The sequence below is a fragment of the Hipposideros armiger genome, unplaced genomic scaffold (assembly GCF_001890085.2).
Source record: "Hipposideros armiger isolate ML-2016 unplaced genomic scaffold, ASM189008v1 scaffold_383, whole genome shotgun sequence".
Taxonomy (NCBI): domain Eukaryota; kingdom Metazoa; phylum Chordata; class Mammalia; order Chiroptera; family Hipposideridae; genus Hipposideros; species Hipposideros armiger.
In genome coordinates, this window is record NW_017731733.1 from 1,481,476 (window position 1) to 1,499,663 (window position 18,188).

Sequence of the window (18,188 nt, forward strand, 5' to 3'; positions counted from 1 at the left end):
AAGCACAGAGAGTTTAATGACTTGCAGGAAGGCGTGAGATAATAGCACCTTTTATGTCAAAAAACAAATTTTAAAAAAATAGATATTAAATACACCTGGGTTCTACAACATGGCTTGTACTATATATGGCATATGCTCAACAAGTATTTGTTGACTAAATGAATGAATGGGAATTGGAAATTAATTTTTATCTCTTTCAAAATTTAGAAATACAAAGATGGAGTTAAATTTCTACCATAATTATCAGAATTAGCTTTATTTTCCTGTACTTTATAGGTTTTTACCATAACATATTACTACATTAATTTATACTATTCTCACTTGACGTGAATTTTAAATCAAAGTTGTTAGCTACCTTCTGATATGTTAAACCTCAGAGGCTGTGAGAGCATGAAGGAGGAAAAGAAAGTTTCAGAGAATTTTCAAGCTCCAACAGTTTTTCTCTCCTCACAGCCACACAGTGTTTTTCACCAATAGGGTATCACTTTTGATAATATTGGAATTTCTCCTTAGAAGAAATACATAGGGCTGTTGATAAGAAGAGAACATGACATACCGAAAAGTAAAATTTTGCTATGTTTTCATTTGTTTAAAATGAACATATGTTTATATTTGTTTAAAATCTTAGGTAAAGTTCATGTGGGTGTTAAGAGCTGTAAGTGGGTAAATAAAATAAGTACTGTAATTTTTCAAAGCATCACTGAATGCCAAGAATCTGATATTATCATTCCAGTTTTACAGTGACTAGTTAGTTAAAGGGTATTAGCATCCTGTTATTTGCAAAGGAATTTACAAGGAAACCTAAAACAATTGGAAAAGACAATGGAAAAATGTTGTGCAGATTTCTAGATGAATCAACTATGGTAAAAAAGTAATTGAATTAGATTGTCTGGTGAGCTGAAGCTAAATAAAAATGCTGAGACGAGAGATCCAAGCTTCCATTTCTTTGTTCTCTTTTATTATTTGGCCACAGAGTATTTTTCTCCAAGGATTTTTTTTTGTTGGATTTTTTAATTTGATACATCTGATATCAAGAACCATAGGAGCTGAAGAGATGTAGGTTAAAAGAATTGGGGTAACAGAATGGCTTTGCTTATCTACAATGTATTTTAGTAAAAGGTGCTACATGTTAGGATAATTTTTATGGGCCACTGCATTGCACAACCTTAGAGAGTGCCATTTGATGGAATCCTCTGTGACTGGTGCCCCCCAGAGTTGCGCAGTGGTACTGAGGATATATGTACAATCCGTGCTGATTTTGGCTTCGGGAATATTTTCCATGTGTTGTTGTGGTAAGAAAAATATTTTCTAATTTTTCATGGCACTTATGTTTTTTTAACATTCACCACAGTCTATAAACAATGTCCGTACGCCTGATTTTAAACAGCTTTTCCACAGGGCTTTAGCCAGAAATAAAAGTAGGAACTTTATAGGTCATTGGAAAGATACTGACCTGTGCAACAAATTTAAAGTCTGAAAACACAGAGGTTTTCAAATGGAAGCAGGAAGCTGGCAACGTAAGAAGATGGTAGCATATTGAGCTGGAATCAGATTTCTTTACCGCATCAAGATTCTTCTTAGAGTTCTCCTCAGCTCTTTTTAGTTAAGTGGAGATTCTATATAGAGAATTTTTTTTTGAACTTTTTAAAAACTTTTTTCTAACTCATCATACAGGACAAATTTGCATAAGGTGGATAGTAGACATAACCTCAGCTTTCGTATCTTCCACTTTAAGTTACAACAGTTTAATTGAATTCATGTGAAAATGTACATATATTCATAATGGAGTCAGGAGACACTATTATTTTAAACATGAAAAACATGTTTTTGATGCAGAATAAGAGAAGGTGCTTGGAAGAATTTACCAACCAAAAAGAATATTCTGAGAAAAATAGAAAAGAAGGCCCAGATATGTTAACAGAGCAAACAGTGTATCTATATATATCTATATCTATATTTAATCATCAAAAATTGCTATTGGAAAACAAGATAATTCCTCTCTTTTTTTTTCTAATTTCATCTTTAACATTTGAGCCTTCCTTAAATTTTCCTTCTTCCATAAAGTGTCTCTCCCTCTGCATTCTGAAATCTCTGAATCCCTACAGACTGTGAATCTGTAGCATGCAGGAATTAAGTCCTCTGTCATGACCAGATCTCCTGCACTAATGTCCTGACTCCACCCCTTACACGCCAGGTAACTGTGGGCAAGTTGCTTCATCTCTGTTTACATTGATTTGCTCATTTGAGAAATATAGATAATCACAGTACCTGTGTCACATGGCTATTCTCAGTATTCAAATAGGAAATACTTGTAAGACATATCTAAGCACTCAGTTAGTGGTAACAGTTTTTTGAAATGTGCCACATGTTGCAGCATTTTCTCATTTGTGGTAATGATTTACCTTAATCACTTTCTAGGGCATGATATACAAACATTCACAAAACATATGCTGTGGTATTTTTCTGTGCTTGTGTTTTATATATCTGGTTTCTGTTTGTTTGCTTATTTGGTGTTCCCATGTAAGTTCCCTGGGTCAGGACCTACATCATTTCCTTTTTTATTTTTATTTTTAATAGACTTTATTTTTCAGTAGAGTTTTAGGTTCACAGTAAAATTGAATGGAAAGAAGAATTGCCATATACTCCGGTCCCCACATAGGCATAACCTCCCCCATTACCCTGATCCCCCACCAGACTGGGACATTTGTTACAATGGGTGAACTTACATTGACACGTCATTATCACCCAGACTCCGTAGTTTACAGCAGGGTTCACTCTTGGTGTTGTACATTCTATGGGTTTCGACAAATTTATAATGACATGCATTCACCATTATAGTACCACAGAGAGTATTTTCACTCTGCCATAAAAATCTTCTATGCTCTGCCTGTTCGCCCCTCTCTCCCTCAATCCCCTGACAACCACTGTCTCTATAGTTGTGTCTTTTATGGGACGCCATCGAGTTGGAATCCTACAGTATGTAGCCTTTTCAGACTGGTTTCTTTCCCTTGTTAATGTGCATATACATTTCCTCCATGTCTTCTGTAGCTTGATAGCTCATTTGTTTTCAGTGTTGAATAATATTCCATCGTTTGAATGAACCCCAGTTTATGTATCCATTCACCTACATCTTGGTTGCTTCCAAGTTCTGGCAATTCTGAATAAAACTGCTATAAACATCCGTGTGCAGGTTTTTGTGTGGACATATCATACACATTTTTATTTCCTACAGTCTGTTGTACAAAGGTGGGAATTTTTTGCACTTACAATTCTAGGTCTTAGGTCTGAAAGGACTTAGAAATAATGTATTAAATACAAGGAAACTGAAGACGGATAGACATGGTGCTCACTGTCTAACACTGCTCACATAGTTAAATGTACCTCTTGCTATGAAATTCTTACCTAAATAATGAGGAAAATCTAAAATATTTTGAAAACATTACTAAAGGATTGATGCAGTAAGAATAAGGACTGAGAATTATTGCACCAAATGATATAATCGATATAATCAATGTTTTTCTTTAAAAAGAATATATTTAATAAGTGATAGCCATGATTTTTTTCCTCATTGTTTTATAACTGCTTAATTATAACTTCATTATAACTTTATGGTTTTTCTCCTAAATTAGGCATGTGCGTTTTCAATTATCTTTCGTTAGTGGGATTTTAGAATCCACTTTGGACTGACTGAGCTTTGCTATTTTAACAGGCTGTGGTGCGGAGTTATCTGGGGCCACTGGCTCCTTCAGCAGCCCTGGGTACCCTAACCAGTATCCCCCCAACAAAGAGTGTATCTGGTACATTCGCACAGCCCCCGGGAGTAGCATTCAGCTCACCATCCATGACTTTGAAGTGGAGTATCACGAAAGCTGCAAGTTTGACGTCCTGGAGGTAAGAATTTAGATTGCTTGTCAGCACATTCCAAAATTTGGGGTAGAACATGCAAATCACTCTGCAAAAATCCCTCAGTCGTTTCCCATGTTCAGAGCAGCATTCTCTTCTTAGACATTTTGATTAGTTTCAGCCCTTCATGGATGACATTTGCAGACAAATGGACTGATGTCTCAGTTTGGGTTTCTCTTCAAGCAGTGCCTGAAGGACTTGGTGGGAGGCCGTTTAACCAGGAGGTGATGCGGGAAGCAGGTGTGAGAGAGGGTGCAGGAGGAGTAGCCAATGAGCAGAGCCCCTGTGGGCAACTTGGGCTTAATCCTGCTGGGACCCTCTGTGGGGCTGTGAGGACTGTGCCCCAGGGTCATCCCTCTCAGGACTCTGGGCTGAGGCATTGGTCCCCTAGCTCCGGTCCCTACTGATGGAGGATTGTGCTGGGGATTGCTAACTGCACACACTTCCAGTCCGAGGAAGCTCCCTTGGGCAAGGCAGTGGGGAGGCAGAGTGTAGACAAGAGCTGGACGCTGGGGCGGGATGTGGCAGTAAGCAGAGGAATTGCCCACCAAGCTGCAGCTGCAACCCGAGGGATCCACATGGTGCCAGGCACAAAGCACATCTGCTGCAGAAGACTTTTACCAGAACGGTCTCTTAGTGTGGGGATTTGAAGAGAAGACTATTACAACACTACTGCAAAGGGTTGATCTCAGGTAATTAAGATAGCCTTTTTCGGTGGCAACCGAAATTCACACTCACAATATGAAGCAGAGATAACACTCCAATGTGGAATGTTCAAACGGTCCCTCTTGCTAGCAAGGATGTTTCACAGTTGCTTAAAAGCCTTTGACACTTACAAAGGGCTGGCCAATGACTTTTCCACAGTCATGTGAAATGTTCATATTCCAAAGGCCATGTGATTGTGCCCACTTGGCAAATGTAAATGGGTTCATTGTGCTTTGGGTTGTGTCGCACCCATTACTTGAGAAAGCAAGGCCTGGGGCTGTTCCCTGCAAGCAGCCTTGGGGACAGACAGAAGGACAAAACAGGGGCTCCAGGCACCAGTACTCAAGCAGGGTCCTGTGGCTTCACAGAAAGGGCTGTGACAAGAGGCTGGAGTCGGCTTGGGGCTCATTTTTATTAGGATAAGGTGGACTCCCATGTTCCATCAAAATCAGGGTTTGGAGGAATATTTTGAGGCCCTTCAATATTTTGGGAGAGCTTTTTTCTTAAGGCTGAAGTGAGTAACCCCCTTACTTTTTATTCCAAATCCTTAGTTGACCTCTCTGCAATTGCCCCAGTCAGGTGGAAAGTGCTGTAATAAATTTGCGCTAATGATGATAAAAGGATTTTTTCCCGTCCTTCATGCCATAGATGCTGATACCATATTAGCAAGAGGTTTCAAAACCTGTTACCTCTGATGAGTGTATGGCCTGGAAACATCACTGACTTTCTTGACCTATCTGTTCTCGCCATGCATATTATCCTTTCCTGTTCTGCTCAGCACAGCCAAATAGGACCTCAGTGTCACCAGGTATTGGGCTTACCTGGATTTCACCAAATTTAAGCAGGAGCCAATATTTTTCTCTCTCAAAAATCCCTGTCCCAAAAGTAGCCAGCTGCATTAAAGCAACAGCCGTTGGGTTATTCATAACCCTGGAATGCTGACTTGATTGTAGCAATAAATGGAGCCAACAGAGCAGAAAGAAATGTTCAAAACAGATTAAAATCATAGGCTTTGAAATGTTTTATATCCTAAGAATCTGCGAAAAACACATTTTTTAATCTCTGATCATCAGACGGATTCTCTTTCCCCCACAGTTGAGTCACATGCTGTAGTCGAATGAGCCACACCCTGAAATTCTTTCCATCTTTTTCCCCTTGTGTTGAGTCATGCGCTCACTGTTGGTTTTATTTGTGGAGAGCCAAAAGGGCCATGCTATTGTGTTGGTCCTGGAAACACTGGCTGATTTTCCTTCAGTCTCAGAAAAAAGAGCCTGCACCGGCATAAAACAGAAAAGGAAATCCACTCCTCGGTGCAATAAACGGAGACAATCACTTGGTGTGGTCAGTTACCTCCCTCTGATCTCTTGGCGATGGTCTTTCTGCCAGTCCTGGCCCAGTAAGAGGGGAAGCAGAAGTGGCAGTGTTTATTCTGGAGGCTTCTAGGCCCAGCCGACTCACACCCATTATGCTTGTGATCTCAAGGGGACCTGTGAGCAAGGAAAACAAAGACTATTTTGCTGACGTGCAAGTTTTCTTTGTTAGAACTAAACCCTCATGCCCGATGTTCTCTCCAAATACGGGCTGCTTTCTGGGCTTGGATGATTAGGACCACATGGAGCCAGGGGGTAGGGAAACCTACAAAATGGGAAAGGACTGTAAACAAGAAGCGGTCTTGTTTTCTTGCATTTGCATATGTGTACGTGTGAAGGGCCACACAGGGCTCTTGCTAGAGTCCCGCTTTGGATGGGACTTAGGGGGCCACACAAACAGAGCTCCTCCTAATGAAAATAAGCAGGGAGCCCTTCAGTTCGCTTCATTCCTTTGCAATTACAGGCCTTGCGCTCAGCCCTCTGTGGAACAGCAGCTTCATTCATTTTGGCCTTTCCTGCATGGCTGGGGAAATTAATCAGACAAAGAAATCATTATAGATTCGAATCACATACTCCTCCCCAAAAGTAAGCTGCTTGTTCTCATTCACTCTCCCCAGAGAACACTTGAGTGTTTCCCCTATCAGTCAGCAGCTGCCCCGAGGGTGGGCAAGGGTCAGGGGGGTCTGAGGAATGGGGGGAAAGTAACCTGAGTTGAGAAAGCGGCACAGATGGGAGAGGTAGGAGGGCACTATGCACAAATCCCCCTGAGGGCTGCTTTCCTGCTTCTGACCCCAAGTATAGAATTATCAGCATGTGCGTGTGGGGGATGGGGAAGGACCCAGATCCCAATATGCCTGAGAACTGCTGCCCCAAATGGTCTCTCTTCTACAGATTTAAGTCTGGCAAGACCTGAAGCCAGGGGGTCAGTATCTTCTGTTTGATCCTTATTTTCCCAACATTTCCCACCCTCAACCCTCCAGCACATCCGCTGGATAAGCCGAGCCCACTGGTGATTAAGAAACCTGTGTGTGAAGTGTCCTGGAGGCCCAGCCTGGCTGGGCTAGACTTGCCTGGGAGAGGCTGGATGTGAGACCAAGAGGGCCCTTGTTGAGAGGAATGTGTGTGTCCCTAGGGTATTGGATCCCAGTCAGATAGACATTTGCGAATGGGAGGAGCCTAGGAGATCTGAGGACAAGCTAGAAGGATCTGGAGGGAATCACTGGGGCAGAGTGCAGGGCAATCCCTCAGCGGAAGTCCGATGCCCCCGGTCATGTTCCTGCACGTGGTCATGCTGGGAGAGGAACGGAAGGGTCTGCAGGAGTCCCTTCTTGAGGATACCACAGAACACATTGACAGAGGTTATATTTTCACTCCCTCTGAAGAAGCAAAAATATTAAGTGCCTCATCATATAAAATATTCAGATTGCAAAGTGGAAAATCCTGAAACTATTACCGGAAGGTCAGTAGCCTTCAACGAACTTGATCTTCACAAACAAAATGGCTTTATGCTAAACCTATTCCTATGTGCTTAGAAGAGTTAGAAACTCAGACTCGATGCTGCATTCTCTGCAATGCCTCTGCCAAAGAAATCAGGAAACCCCATGAAGAGATGAAAAAGAAGGAGAGGGGATATACAGAAGATTCTGGAATAATCTATTCAGTTCAGCTCTACAATTCTGGCTGATGGAACAAGCAAGTATTTCGTGGATGGTTGAACTTGTGTGTTCCAGGGCAGAGGGAGTGCCTTTGCAAATCCAGCTTAAGTTTATAGTTCATCCCCACCCAGGGAGGCTGAGATTTCAGTCTCTAAGGATAATAAAGTCCAAGAGCTAGTGGTAAAATTGAGTCTGGGGAGGGGCTGTAATTGCTTAAATATATCTCTTAATGTAAGTCCATTTTTCTATGTCCCATCTCAGATCTATGGAGGCCCCGACTTCCACTCTCCCAGAATAGCCCAGTTATGTGTCCAGAGATCATCTGAGAATCCCATGCAGGTCTCCAGCACTGGGAATGAGCTAGCAATCCGATTTCAGACCGACAGCCTCATAAATGGGAGAGGCTTCAATATCTCATGGCAAGCGGTCCCCGGAGGTGAGTGAACCCACGAGGAATCTCAAAGCACTGAAGCCAAGCCCTCATTAACTTCCGTGAAATGATTGGCAAGAGGTATGAAAGCTGCACCTTGACAGCTCTGTGACTTCCCAAATGGCAAATACCGCTTTGGCATGTGCTGTTCCCTAAAGCATGTGATAGAGTTTAACTTCTGAAGCGTTACCATGTGTGTGAAAGCAAGGAACGTATGCAAATCCATGGTAAGAGCAGAAGCGGAGCCATGGGTTAGTCTTCCCTCCTCTCCAAGGACGTGTGCCTGTTCGCAAGCCTCGAACTGCTGGGCATCAGCAAAGTGGTAAATGACTTCATGCCACAGTGTAGACCTTTGGGTCCTTGGCAAATGCCAAAGCTGTAAATGTTAAGTTTGTGAATTCCAAGGAATTGCTACTATGTGTTATATAGTGACTTTCTGCCCAAGAACTTAGGCAGTCTAAATAAATTACTTGCAGACTGTTTAATAAAAATTAATGCACAAAATATTTTAGCAGATGTTACTCTGTACAACTACTTATGATAGCTGCATTTATCAAATACATACTATGTGCCAGGAACCTTGCTAACTGTTCTATAAGAACTACCTTATTTCGTCCTCACATCCACCCTGTGAGGGAAGTTCATTTCATGCACTCATCATACTAACAAGGAAATCAAAGCTTAGAGAAGTTAGTGACTTCTAGAAAATGCCTAAGCAGACGTATAACCCAAGCTGGCCCTTTAGCCCTACTTCTGCCAGTCTAAGGGACTGAAGTAAGTATATTACATCTTTCCTAAAGTCAATGATGTATGAATTCAATGAGAATTATAAGTGTGTCTTATTTAGATTACCCCAAATGATTATCAGTTACTAGAAATCAATGCTGAATTTTTCCATTATTGGTTTATATCAACATCAATCCAAGAAATGATGGGTCATAGAGGTAGACATTGAGAGGCATTTGATAACATCATAAGGATAGAAAAAATAAACTGAATAACCTTACCAGGTCCAGCATATTAAAATTAAAAAGGCAGATATTAAACTATTTATAAAAGCATATGCTACTGAATTATCAAAATTATTGGAAGGAGATGTGTTATTCTTACAGTATGCTATATTTTTCGAGAACCATGAAGAGGCATTTTATGGCTTTGTGAAAACATGATTTCATTTGCACTTATTTTTCAGTGTTTTTATTTTAAAATTTTTTATTTTATTTCTTTATCTCCCCAATATTTTAAAAATAACTTCTGGCATCAGTATTTAAAGTATTTGAAGTGTTTTCTTAGCTGTCCTTCTTTGTTTTGTTGGGATGAATGAATTATTGTGAATATTCATGTCTTTAAAATGTTTACACTACGTAAAGCTGGTGGTCAAACAAAGTAGCGTCTTGTCCTGTGCTACCAGGTTATGGGGTCAAGTGTTATACATCAGGGATTCTTCTCATTATTGAATTGGTTCCCCATCTACAGGTTGTGGTGGGATTTTCCAGGCTCCCAGTGGAGAGATTCATTCCCCGAATTACCCGAGTCCTTATCGGAGTAACACTGATTGTTCCTGGGTCATTCAAGTCGAAAGACATCACCGTGTTCTCTTGAACTTCACTGACTTTGACCTTGAAGCTCAGGACTCTTGTATTGTGGTAAGTAACACAAATTTCAAGTATTGTTCAGAGTCAAAACTGGGTCAAAACATTGCTATATGAGCTTATTTAGTAACTATGTTAGTTATGGATGTTTTCAACATCAAATCACAGGAAACCCAACTATTGGCAACTTAAAATATAAAGACTTTTCTTTTTTTTTTTTTTTTTACCTAAATGCAAATCAGGAGGTAGATAATCTCAGGGTTTGTTTAGCAACTCAATTTCTGCTCTATCATTCTTNCTTTGTATTTCAAAAGCATCAATCTGTTTGATGCAGGAGTTACTAATAGGTGCGTGGCTGACTGAATGATTTTTTTTTTTTTTTTTTTTTTTTTTACCTAAATGCAAATCAGGAGGTAGATAATCTCAGGGTTTGTTTAGCAACTCAATTTCTGCTCTATCATTCTTAGTGTGTTGACATTTCACTTTGTATTTGTTACCTCATGGTCAAAAAATGGCTGCAGAGCTCTGAACACACTGTATGAGTTCAAATCTGGGTAAAGGAAGAGGAATAGTGTTAGTTGTTTCTATTTTGTATATACATATTTTAATCACAGAAGCCTGCTTACATATCATTGGCTAGAATTGGCTGCAAGAGAGATTAGGAAAGTATAGTGGAATGGATTTATCATAACTACTTTAAATCAATTATTATTATGCCTTTGGTGGGTCTCACAGAGTTCTACATTTCTTGAGATCAGGATATCTCAATATGCTATTTGAACAAATTAGTGTCTGATAGGACAGAATATATGGGGATATGGGGGTGAAGAAGAAGGGATATGGCTATTAGATGGTTAGATGACAAAAAAGTTTCTGTTACTCACAACTTGAATACATCCTCACCTGTAACTAAAGCTATATGCTTAATGTAAAAGTGAATGTGGTTGTATTTTGGGATTTTCTTTTTGGTTTGAATTTGATTTCTTTGGTTATCTGATTTTTTTTAACAAAAGGTCTTCCATCTTTCATTAGTATTTTGAAACATTTCATTCAGATATAAACCAAATATGAAACACTTCATTCAAACACAAATCCCAACTGGCTAGCTTTCAAATTTAACTTAAGAAAACTCAAACGTTGTTTCATGTTTTTCGAAGTAGCCCAGTCGTAATGGTATAATTTCAAGTATTATTTTACAAGATTAAATCATTAATGTGCTAAAAAGTTCAGTTGAATTATGACTATGTATTCATCTTCTAAATGAGTCTTTGGAGTCTAAATTAGCAAAGCATTATACAAACTTAAGGTGTAGGATATCTGCCTTCCGTAATGGTAACTCAGACCAACTCTGCTGACAAAGCCAATTTAAAAATTGGGATGATATTTTAAAAATCTGCCTAAGTACAACACCAATCTCACAGGATACTGTGAAATTTCTGAGTTAATATTGGCAAGATTTGAGCCTAGTATTTAGGACTGTTTTTGCCCACAGGGCATTTGCTGATCCAGACCATTAGTTAGCAGCACTTCTGAGAGCCCCCTCGGGCAAAAAGGAGCAAAGTTTGAGTCCAAGTCCCAAGTAGAATGGCGGTCCTGTCAACTATCTTGAATCCTAAGTAAAATAAGAGTAAAACAGCCTTCACAGAGACCGCATCCCCGCGTGGGTCACCCCCAGATCTGAAGCCCTGGAATAATGAGAGCAACCCTGTAGTGCTAATGCACTCAGGCTTTGGCCATCCAGCAAAAGCAATTTCAAATCTTCTTCTAAGGGATATAAAGTCACCTTACACCTTATTATTACCAATAAATTTTCATATGCAATAGCAAGGGCCTTATCAAAGATATTCATGTACAGTAGGAGACAATATAGAATAAGTGAGATACAACATTAATAACAGACAATGGAAACAAACTTACTAATAGGGCAGATGCTAAAATTACCAGGCATAGCTTGGTAATCAACTATGGTTACTAAGCTTATGGAGGGAAAAGTAAATAAAAACTTAAACCTTTCAGCAAGGACTGCAAACTATGAAAATTGATATCAGGGCCTGCCAAGCAGTGTGTTGGTTAAGAGCTGGCTTGGGACGCCAGCTCTGAGCAGCAGGGCCCTGATTCAGATCCCATATGAGGGCCAGTGACACTGCCCTCTACAGCTAAGATGGTGAACAACAGCTCGACCTGGAGCTGGGCTGCCATGAGTCGCTGGTGACGGCGTAGGCTGCAGTGGGCTGCCATGAGCTACCATGAGTGGCTGGCAGCTGGCGTGAGCTGACAAGAGCCACCTCACCCAGGAAGAGCGCAATGATCACAATACCAACATGGGCCAGTGAAGCGACGTCCTCCACAACTAGACTGAAGAACAAAAGGACAGCAACTTGTCTGTTCCCTTTCCATGATTTTCAATGCTGTTCTCCCAAATTCCCCAATAAAATCTTTAAAAACAAAGTGATGTCAAAGATGAAAAAGAACTAACTGAAAATTTTAGAACTGGATAAATATATAGCTGAAATTAAATTCTCAGTGGAAAGTTTTTTTTTATTTATTTTTATTTTATTATTATTTTTTGCTTATGAGACAAACTGGACAGACATGCAGAGAGAAAGTGTGAACTGGAAGATAAGTCAGAAGAATCTATCTGGGGAAAAGCCTGGATTAGCAAAAAGATAAAAAATACAAAAGAGAGGTTAAGACACATAGAGAACAGATATAAAAGATAAAAAGCTATACATTTAATGGTAATCCGACAGGGAAAAGAGAGCTAAATGAAACAGAAGCAATAGTTGAGGACCTACTGACTAAAACTTTCTGAAAACTGATGAAAGACATCAGTTTATAAAAACAAGAATCCCAAAGAACCCAAACAGCCAAGTAGGATAAATAGAAAGACATACTTATCTTAAAAAAGCTAAAGATAAAGAAAAAAAAATGTGATAATCAGCCAGCGGAGTGGGTGGGTAGGAGAACAGATTACATTTTAGGAAGTGGCCAACTGAATGTTAACTTTTCAATAGTGATAATTGGAAGCAAAAATGACAGTGGGATGATATTTTCAGTTTGAAGAAAAAAAAATAACCACCAACCAGGAACTCTGTAGTCTCCTAAAAGAGATTTTTAAAATGAAGATGAAATAAAGCATTGAAGCAGAAGAGGGGCCTTCAGGAGACATTTGAATGGGCCAGAGACAAATTATCATCATCATGTGTTGCCTGTGGTGGGCATTTCTTTATTGCTGGCTCCCTCCTCCTATGTGGTGCCAGGTACAGTTTCTTCTCTTTGTTAAAGTCTATACCCCATAGAATTCAGCATACAAAGAGGTGTGTGAGCAATACAAAGGCACACCCAGTGTGGCTGCATTAGTTCCCTCCTGTGGTCATGAGTAGGATTGTCCACCTATCTGAGATATAAATGCACAGCTGGGTATTCTATGAAGTACTGCCGTATCTCAGCATGCAGCTGGGCTTGCCTTAAACTGTAGCGAGAGAGCACAGATAGGAGGAAGTGAAACCTCAAATACGATCTGGTCATAGGCATGGGGATAGGAAAATCAACCCAAAGACAGGTGCTGGGACTAGTCCCATCTGGCAGATAAGGTCACATCCAAAATGTAATAGTATAAACAAGTTGGCGGACTCGGGGACTCCCGTGTGAAGCAGCTGGAGCGTTGCCACCAGTGGGCAGGTGGTGTATTCATTCAGAAGCAGATGTCACTAAGCGCTTGAGCAACACATTGATATGAAAAGTGAGACACCACCATGCCATGGTTAGGCTCAGCTCCGGTAGAGCTGAGTCTCTGGATTCTGCCATTTTCTAGCTGTTTTGCCTGGGAGCAAGTTAATCTTTCAGCTTCAGCTTCCTTAACTGTGAAATGGGGGTAGTAAGAGAACTTGTGTCCTATAGGTTGTTGGGATAGTTGAGATGACGTACGTGACGTGCCTGTCCCATACAAAGTCCTCAATTCGTGCTCGCCCAAATTATAATGATGCTGATGGTGAGTGCCTTCAGAGGCGTGTTCAAGGAGCACTGGAAGAGGAAGGTGGTGTGAAACCAGGAAGGGCTGCCGCCTTAGGGCCCGTGCTTTCCACCTGTGATCCTGGGCCTTAAGGTCTTCGGTAAAAGAGCCTACTTATGAATCTTTCTCATAGCATGGAGCCTAGCCTTCAGTGGACTCAGGACTCAATAAACTGTAATAGTAATCATGAGAAAACGGGGGTGATTCATTTGGGTCTGGAAGCCCGGAAAGGTTTCACACTGAAGATGATATTTAAGTGGCAGGATTTCACTAGGAGACAGGTGGTGGTGAGGCCAGGAGAGCAGGCTTTAGGGAAGGAATGGGGGAAATTGTGCACTGAGGTGTGAGCATGCACTGACATTTGGGAATAGGAAAAGAGGGTGTTATGGCTGGAGTGTGCTATGTGTTGGAGAACATGTGGAGACCAAGGGTTCATAGAAGACATCCAGCTTGCACAAACTCTTTTATATTCTGTGAAGCATTTGAAATTATCCTGAAGATAGTATGAGGTTGATGAAATTTTTCTGTAAGACAGAGGAGTCATATATTCAAAACCATATTTTACAGTGATAACAGGCAGTTGTTATAACACGGTTGGCAGAGAAAGAGAAAGATGGTAGAAAGGCTGTTTGGGAAGCAGTAGAAAAACCTTGGGCAGTGGCCTTGGGGATGGAGAGAAAGTCCATTGGAAAACTCTTAGGGTGGTGTAGTCAGCAAAACTTAAAAGAGGCTGATTGCATGCTGGAGGGTGGGCTGGGTGATAGAGATGGAGAAGTTAAGATTGTTCTCTTGAGGAATGGGTGAGTCATGATGCCATTAACTAAGCAGACTATTGAGTGTGAAAACTTAAGTTTAAAGGTCTACATTATGTCCCTTCCAGAGTTCAACGCATGAGTTCAGTGTTCCAGGTGGGGTTTGAGCTAGACATACCATTTGATGATAATTTCTGTGTACTTGGATGGTTGCTAATGTCACAGAAGTAGGTGTGGTCTCTTATAGGAGTATTGTGTAAAGAGAAAGGGGCCAAGTAAATTTTTTGAGAAATGCCCCTACTTAAAGGGCAGACGGAGGGACAGAGGAAAAGGAGACCTAGGAAGGATACTCAGAGATAGGTGGAGAACCGAAAGGGAGTGGCAGCATGGATTGGAGCAAAGCCACTGGATTTGCTCCTTGAGGACCTTGTAAGGAACAGGATTGGCATGGGAAGCAGTGGAGACTCCACTTCACAATGGGTTAAGAGGTGCAGGGGCATCTCAGCTTTTTGCCAGAATTATGGAAGTGAATGGTAGAGAGGAATAAAAGGTCATAACCTATGGGTCAGAAGTGATCAATGCAAAGTTATTTTTTTAATGATGGAGGAGCTTGCGCATGCTGAGAGGGCAGGGTGCTGGTGGATAAAGAGCAACCGAATGTAAGAGATAAACAGAATAATTGATGAAGCCATGTTATTAGAGCAGAGACTATAAATTTTATATTTTCAGAATGAGAAATTGTAACACGTGCCCCAGCATAAAATATTTCTTTCCTGATTGCAAATTTATTATATTGAAAATTGCATAAATCATATACAAACTAAATCATTTTTGTTTTTTATTATTTATAAATCACTTTTACAAAAAAGAGAAAGCAATGCGAAAAAGGACTGTTCAGGTAAATTGGGGTAGAGGTCGGCTGTCTGTGGTTGCCAGGTGGACTCAATTATGGGGATGGGAGGTTGGCAAAAGCTGGAACCAGGCAGGCGTGTCCAGGCCCCTGGCGAGGCAGGAAGTTTGGCTCCAAGTTCTAGTTAGTTGTCCAAGAGTTCATGAAGGCAGGCATTGAGGCACCAGCCACCTATCCTTTATAGCTAGATAGACACTGCATGTGAAACGTACCCTAAAGTCCAATATCTTACACAATATCTCTGCAGTTTCGGTTCATACAAAGCCTATCATTCATCCTGGAGACCTGCAAGTTAATTTATTGGTGCTGTGGCTTACACAGAGTCATTAGCAAAGAGAAAAAGAGCTGCCAGTGATGCTGCCAGATAATGTTCATGTCCATGGGATTTCTAATAGAGCTCAAGTGTACTATTTAATACCTAGGTAAATTACGCTTGGATGGGACCGGCCATCATATTTTCTAAAACTCCTATAACAGCATGAAGTTGGGTTGATGGGTGGGAAGAGGACGACATGGTAGGAATTGAAAACATGGACAGTAAGATTAGGCGATGTCAGCTGTGGGTTCATTCCGGAGTTTACAGTCAGACTCACACAGAACTGAGCTTTGGGTCACCCCTCTGGGCCACAAGGCCTCCAGGCATTGGGTAGGACAGTAACTCCACACTCTACTCGCTATGAAGGAGCGAGAGCTCTTCCGGTAGTTGGCCTAGTCCCCACTGGTCTCAAGTGGAAGCAGGTTAAGCCCACAGGCAGCCCCAAGCCACCACTCTTGTTTTCCTGGAACCAAAGGCAAAATTCCACAAGTGGAAGAAACGAATGAAAATTTGAAAATAGAACAGTAAATACACAGCCTCCATCTCCTCTATAACCCCCAGCAGCAGTCTTTGTATTTCAAAAGCATCAATCTGTTTGATGCAGGAGTTACTAATAGGTGCGTGGCTGACTGAATGATTTTTTTTTTTTTTGTCTCTATTCCTGCAATGATCACTGGGAAATTGCAGATGACACATTGGGAATGTGCTGTACAGAGTTCCTCAGTGGCACAATCATTGATCCACAATCTCCCTATTTTGAGCCACATGAGAACTTAGATAATATCACAGAAGTGCCTATTCTAGAATTACATGTTGCTGTAATGAAAAAAGGGAGAAACTGGATTTTCTGACTTCTATTGAAAAGGCCATGGCATCCCGGGGTGCTAATCAGAAAGCTGGGCTGGCTCTCAGGTTTCAGCTCATTTGGTAATGTGTTTGCTCAGTCCCTTTTGAGCGGCCAGTGTAATTAACCTCTGGCTCTCCTGAATGACACATTATGAGTAGTTCTTGCCAAAGCAGCAAGTGGGACACACTGGCTGGGCGTGACTCTGTACAGTCAGCACGAAAATGGCTCCATTATGCCTCCTTTCAGGTAGGCTGCGTTTTTAAAGTGATTTCCGGCAGACAGTTGACTTGCTTAATTAGAGTCTTTCTTCTGAGCCTCACATTCATGTAGCCCTGTAGGTTCTTATCGATCTCTGGGAAATGCTGGCTGTAGCTCAGTGTGAGAGCAGCAGAGCCTAGCTTCCTCGGGCCCCCAGAGACTCCGACCTCTGATTTCTGCATCCTCTTTGCTCAGCACAATGGAATGTCTGCCTTGGGAGAATCAGTAAGGAACTGATAAACAAGCAGACCACAGTCCAGATCCAGCCTCTCGTTTGGGGAAAAAACATACGCAAGGGCCCAGTGAGCCGAGTACAAAGGAAGGGCACACGATGAGTAACTGTTTTCTTTACTGAAGCTTTCTGTTCTGATGTAGGAGAAAGAAAGCAAAGATTTGAAATGAAGGAAGAAGCCAGAGGCCCCCACCCCCTCCTAAAGCTGCAGTGTCTGTTATTATTCACATTAGTTGACAGCTCAGTGCAGGGTGGAACAGGGCAAACACACAATGCACTTTCCACATTTTGTTTTCTTTTTTTTAAGACACTAACCATGATGTGTTTCCTTTTAAAACATTGATCATTTCCAAAACAGTGCAAACAGACACAGGAATAATAGAACTCAGAGCTTCAAAGAGACAGTGGAAACAATTCTTCCTTAAATATTTATTGTTTTACAAATAAATCCAAGACAGACATCAGTCCTTTCTTCCTCCTCCTCCTCTACTTCTCCCTCCCCGCCTCTCTCCCTCCCCCACTCCCTCCCTCCTCACCACAGAAAATGTAGATTCCACTTAATAATGGAGGATGAACTCTGATGATCTCTTTCGCATGTTTAATGTGTGACTTGCTTTTGATAACTTGCTTAGCCATCTTGCATTCCAGTGCCAAATTAGTCGCCAAAAGCTGTGCCAATACTTGACATCCTCAAAGCGAGGAATACTGGAATCCAAGCCACAGTTCTCAATCCATGAACACAGGCTTTGCTTTGTTGGCATGTCAGCTCAGAATCTCCTTAAATGCTTGTTTATTTGTGGGAAAAAAATAATGAGCTTCTTGGATTTCTTTTCATGTTAACATTGTAGTCACTGCTTGGGACAACTGCCAATCATTAGAGTTTACAGCCTCCTGTAAAATTTGAAGACTGAGAGCTAAAATGTAGAAGAAAGGAACGGGACTGACCATGTCCTGACATGAGATGTGTGACTGTGAATTTAACTTGGGATTTAATTTCGGATGAGCGTAGCTGGAAAATATTACTGACTGTGCAAACCAATGCTTCCTACTCCCCCTCCCCTAAGAAAAGCTGCTATCATGAGTAATACTTTCATTTCCGTCCTCACATTTATGACTTTAACAGCTTGGATAATTTCCTGAGGGATCCCTCTTCCTATCGCTGAACATATCCTCTATCTTAGAGCAGTTCACATTCCCAAATGGGAA

At 41.2% G+C, this 18,188-nt stretch overlaps 1 protein-coding gene across 1 annotated transcript in view; it reads left to right on the plus strand.

The window, feature by feature from the left end:
* CUBN (cubilin) overlaps positions 1-18,188 on the plus strand; it is a 256,725-nt gene that overhangs the window by 108,989 nt on the left and 129,548 nt on the right. Inside the window, exons 29-31 of the mRNA XM_019662920.1 lie at positions 3,710-3,891; positions 7,895-8,069; positions 9,540-9,709. Of these exons, the coding sequence (XP_019518465.1) occupies positions 3,710-3,891; positions 7,895-8,069; positions 9,540-9,709 (527 nt within the window). The remainder of the gene's footprint in view (positions 1-3,709; positions 3,892-7,894; positions 8,070-9,539; positions 9,710-18,188) is intronic.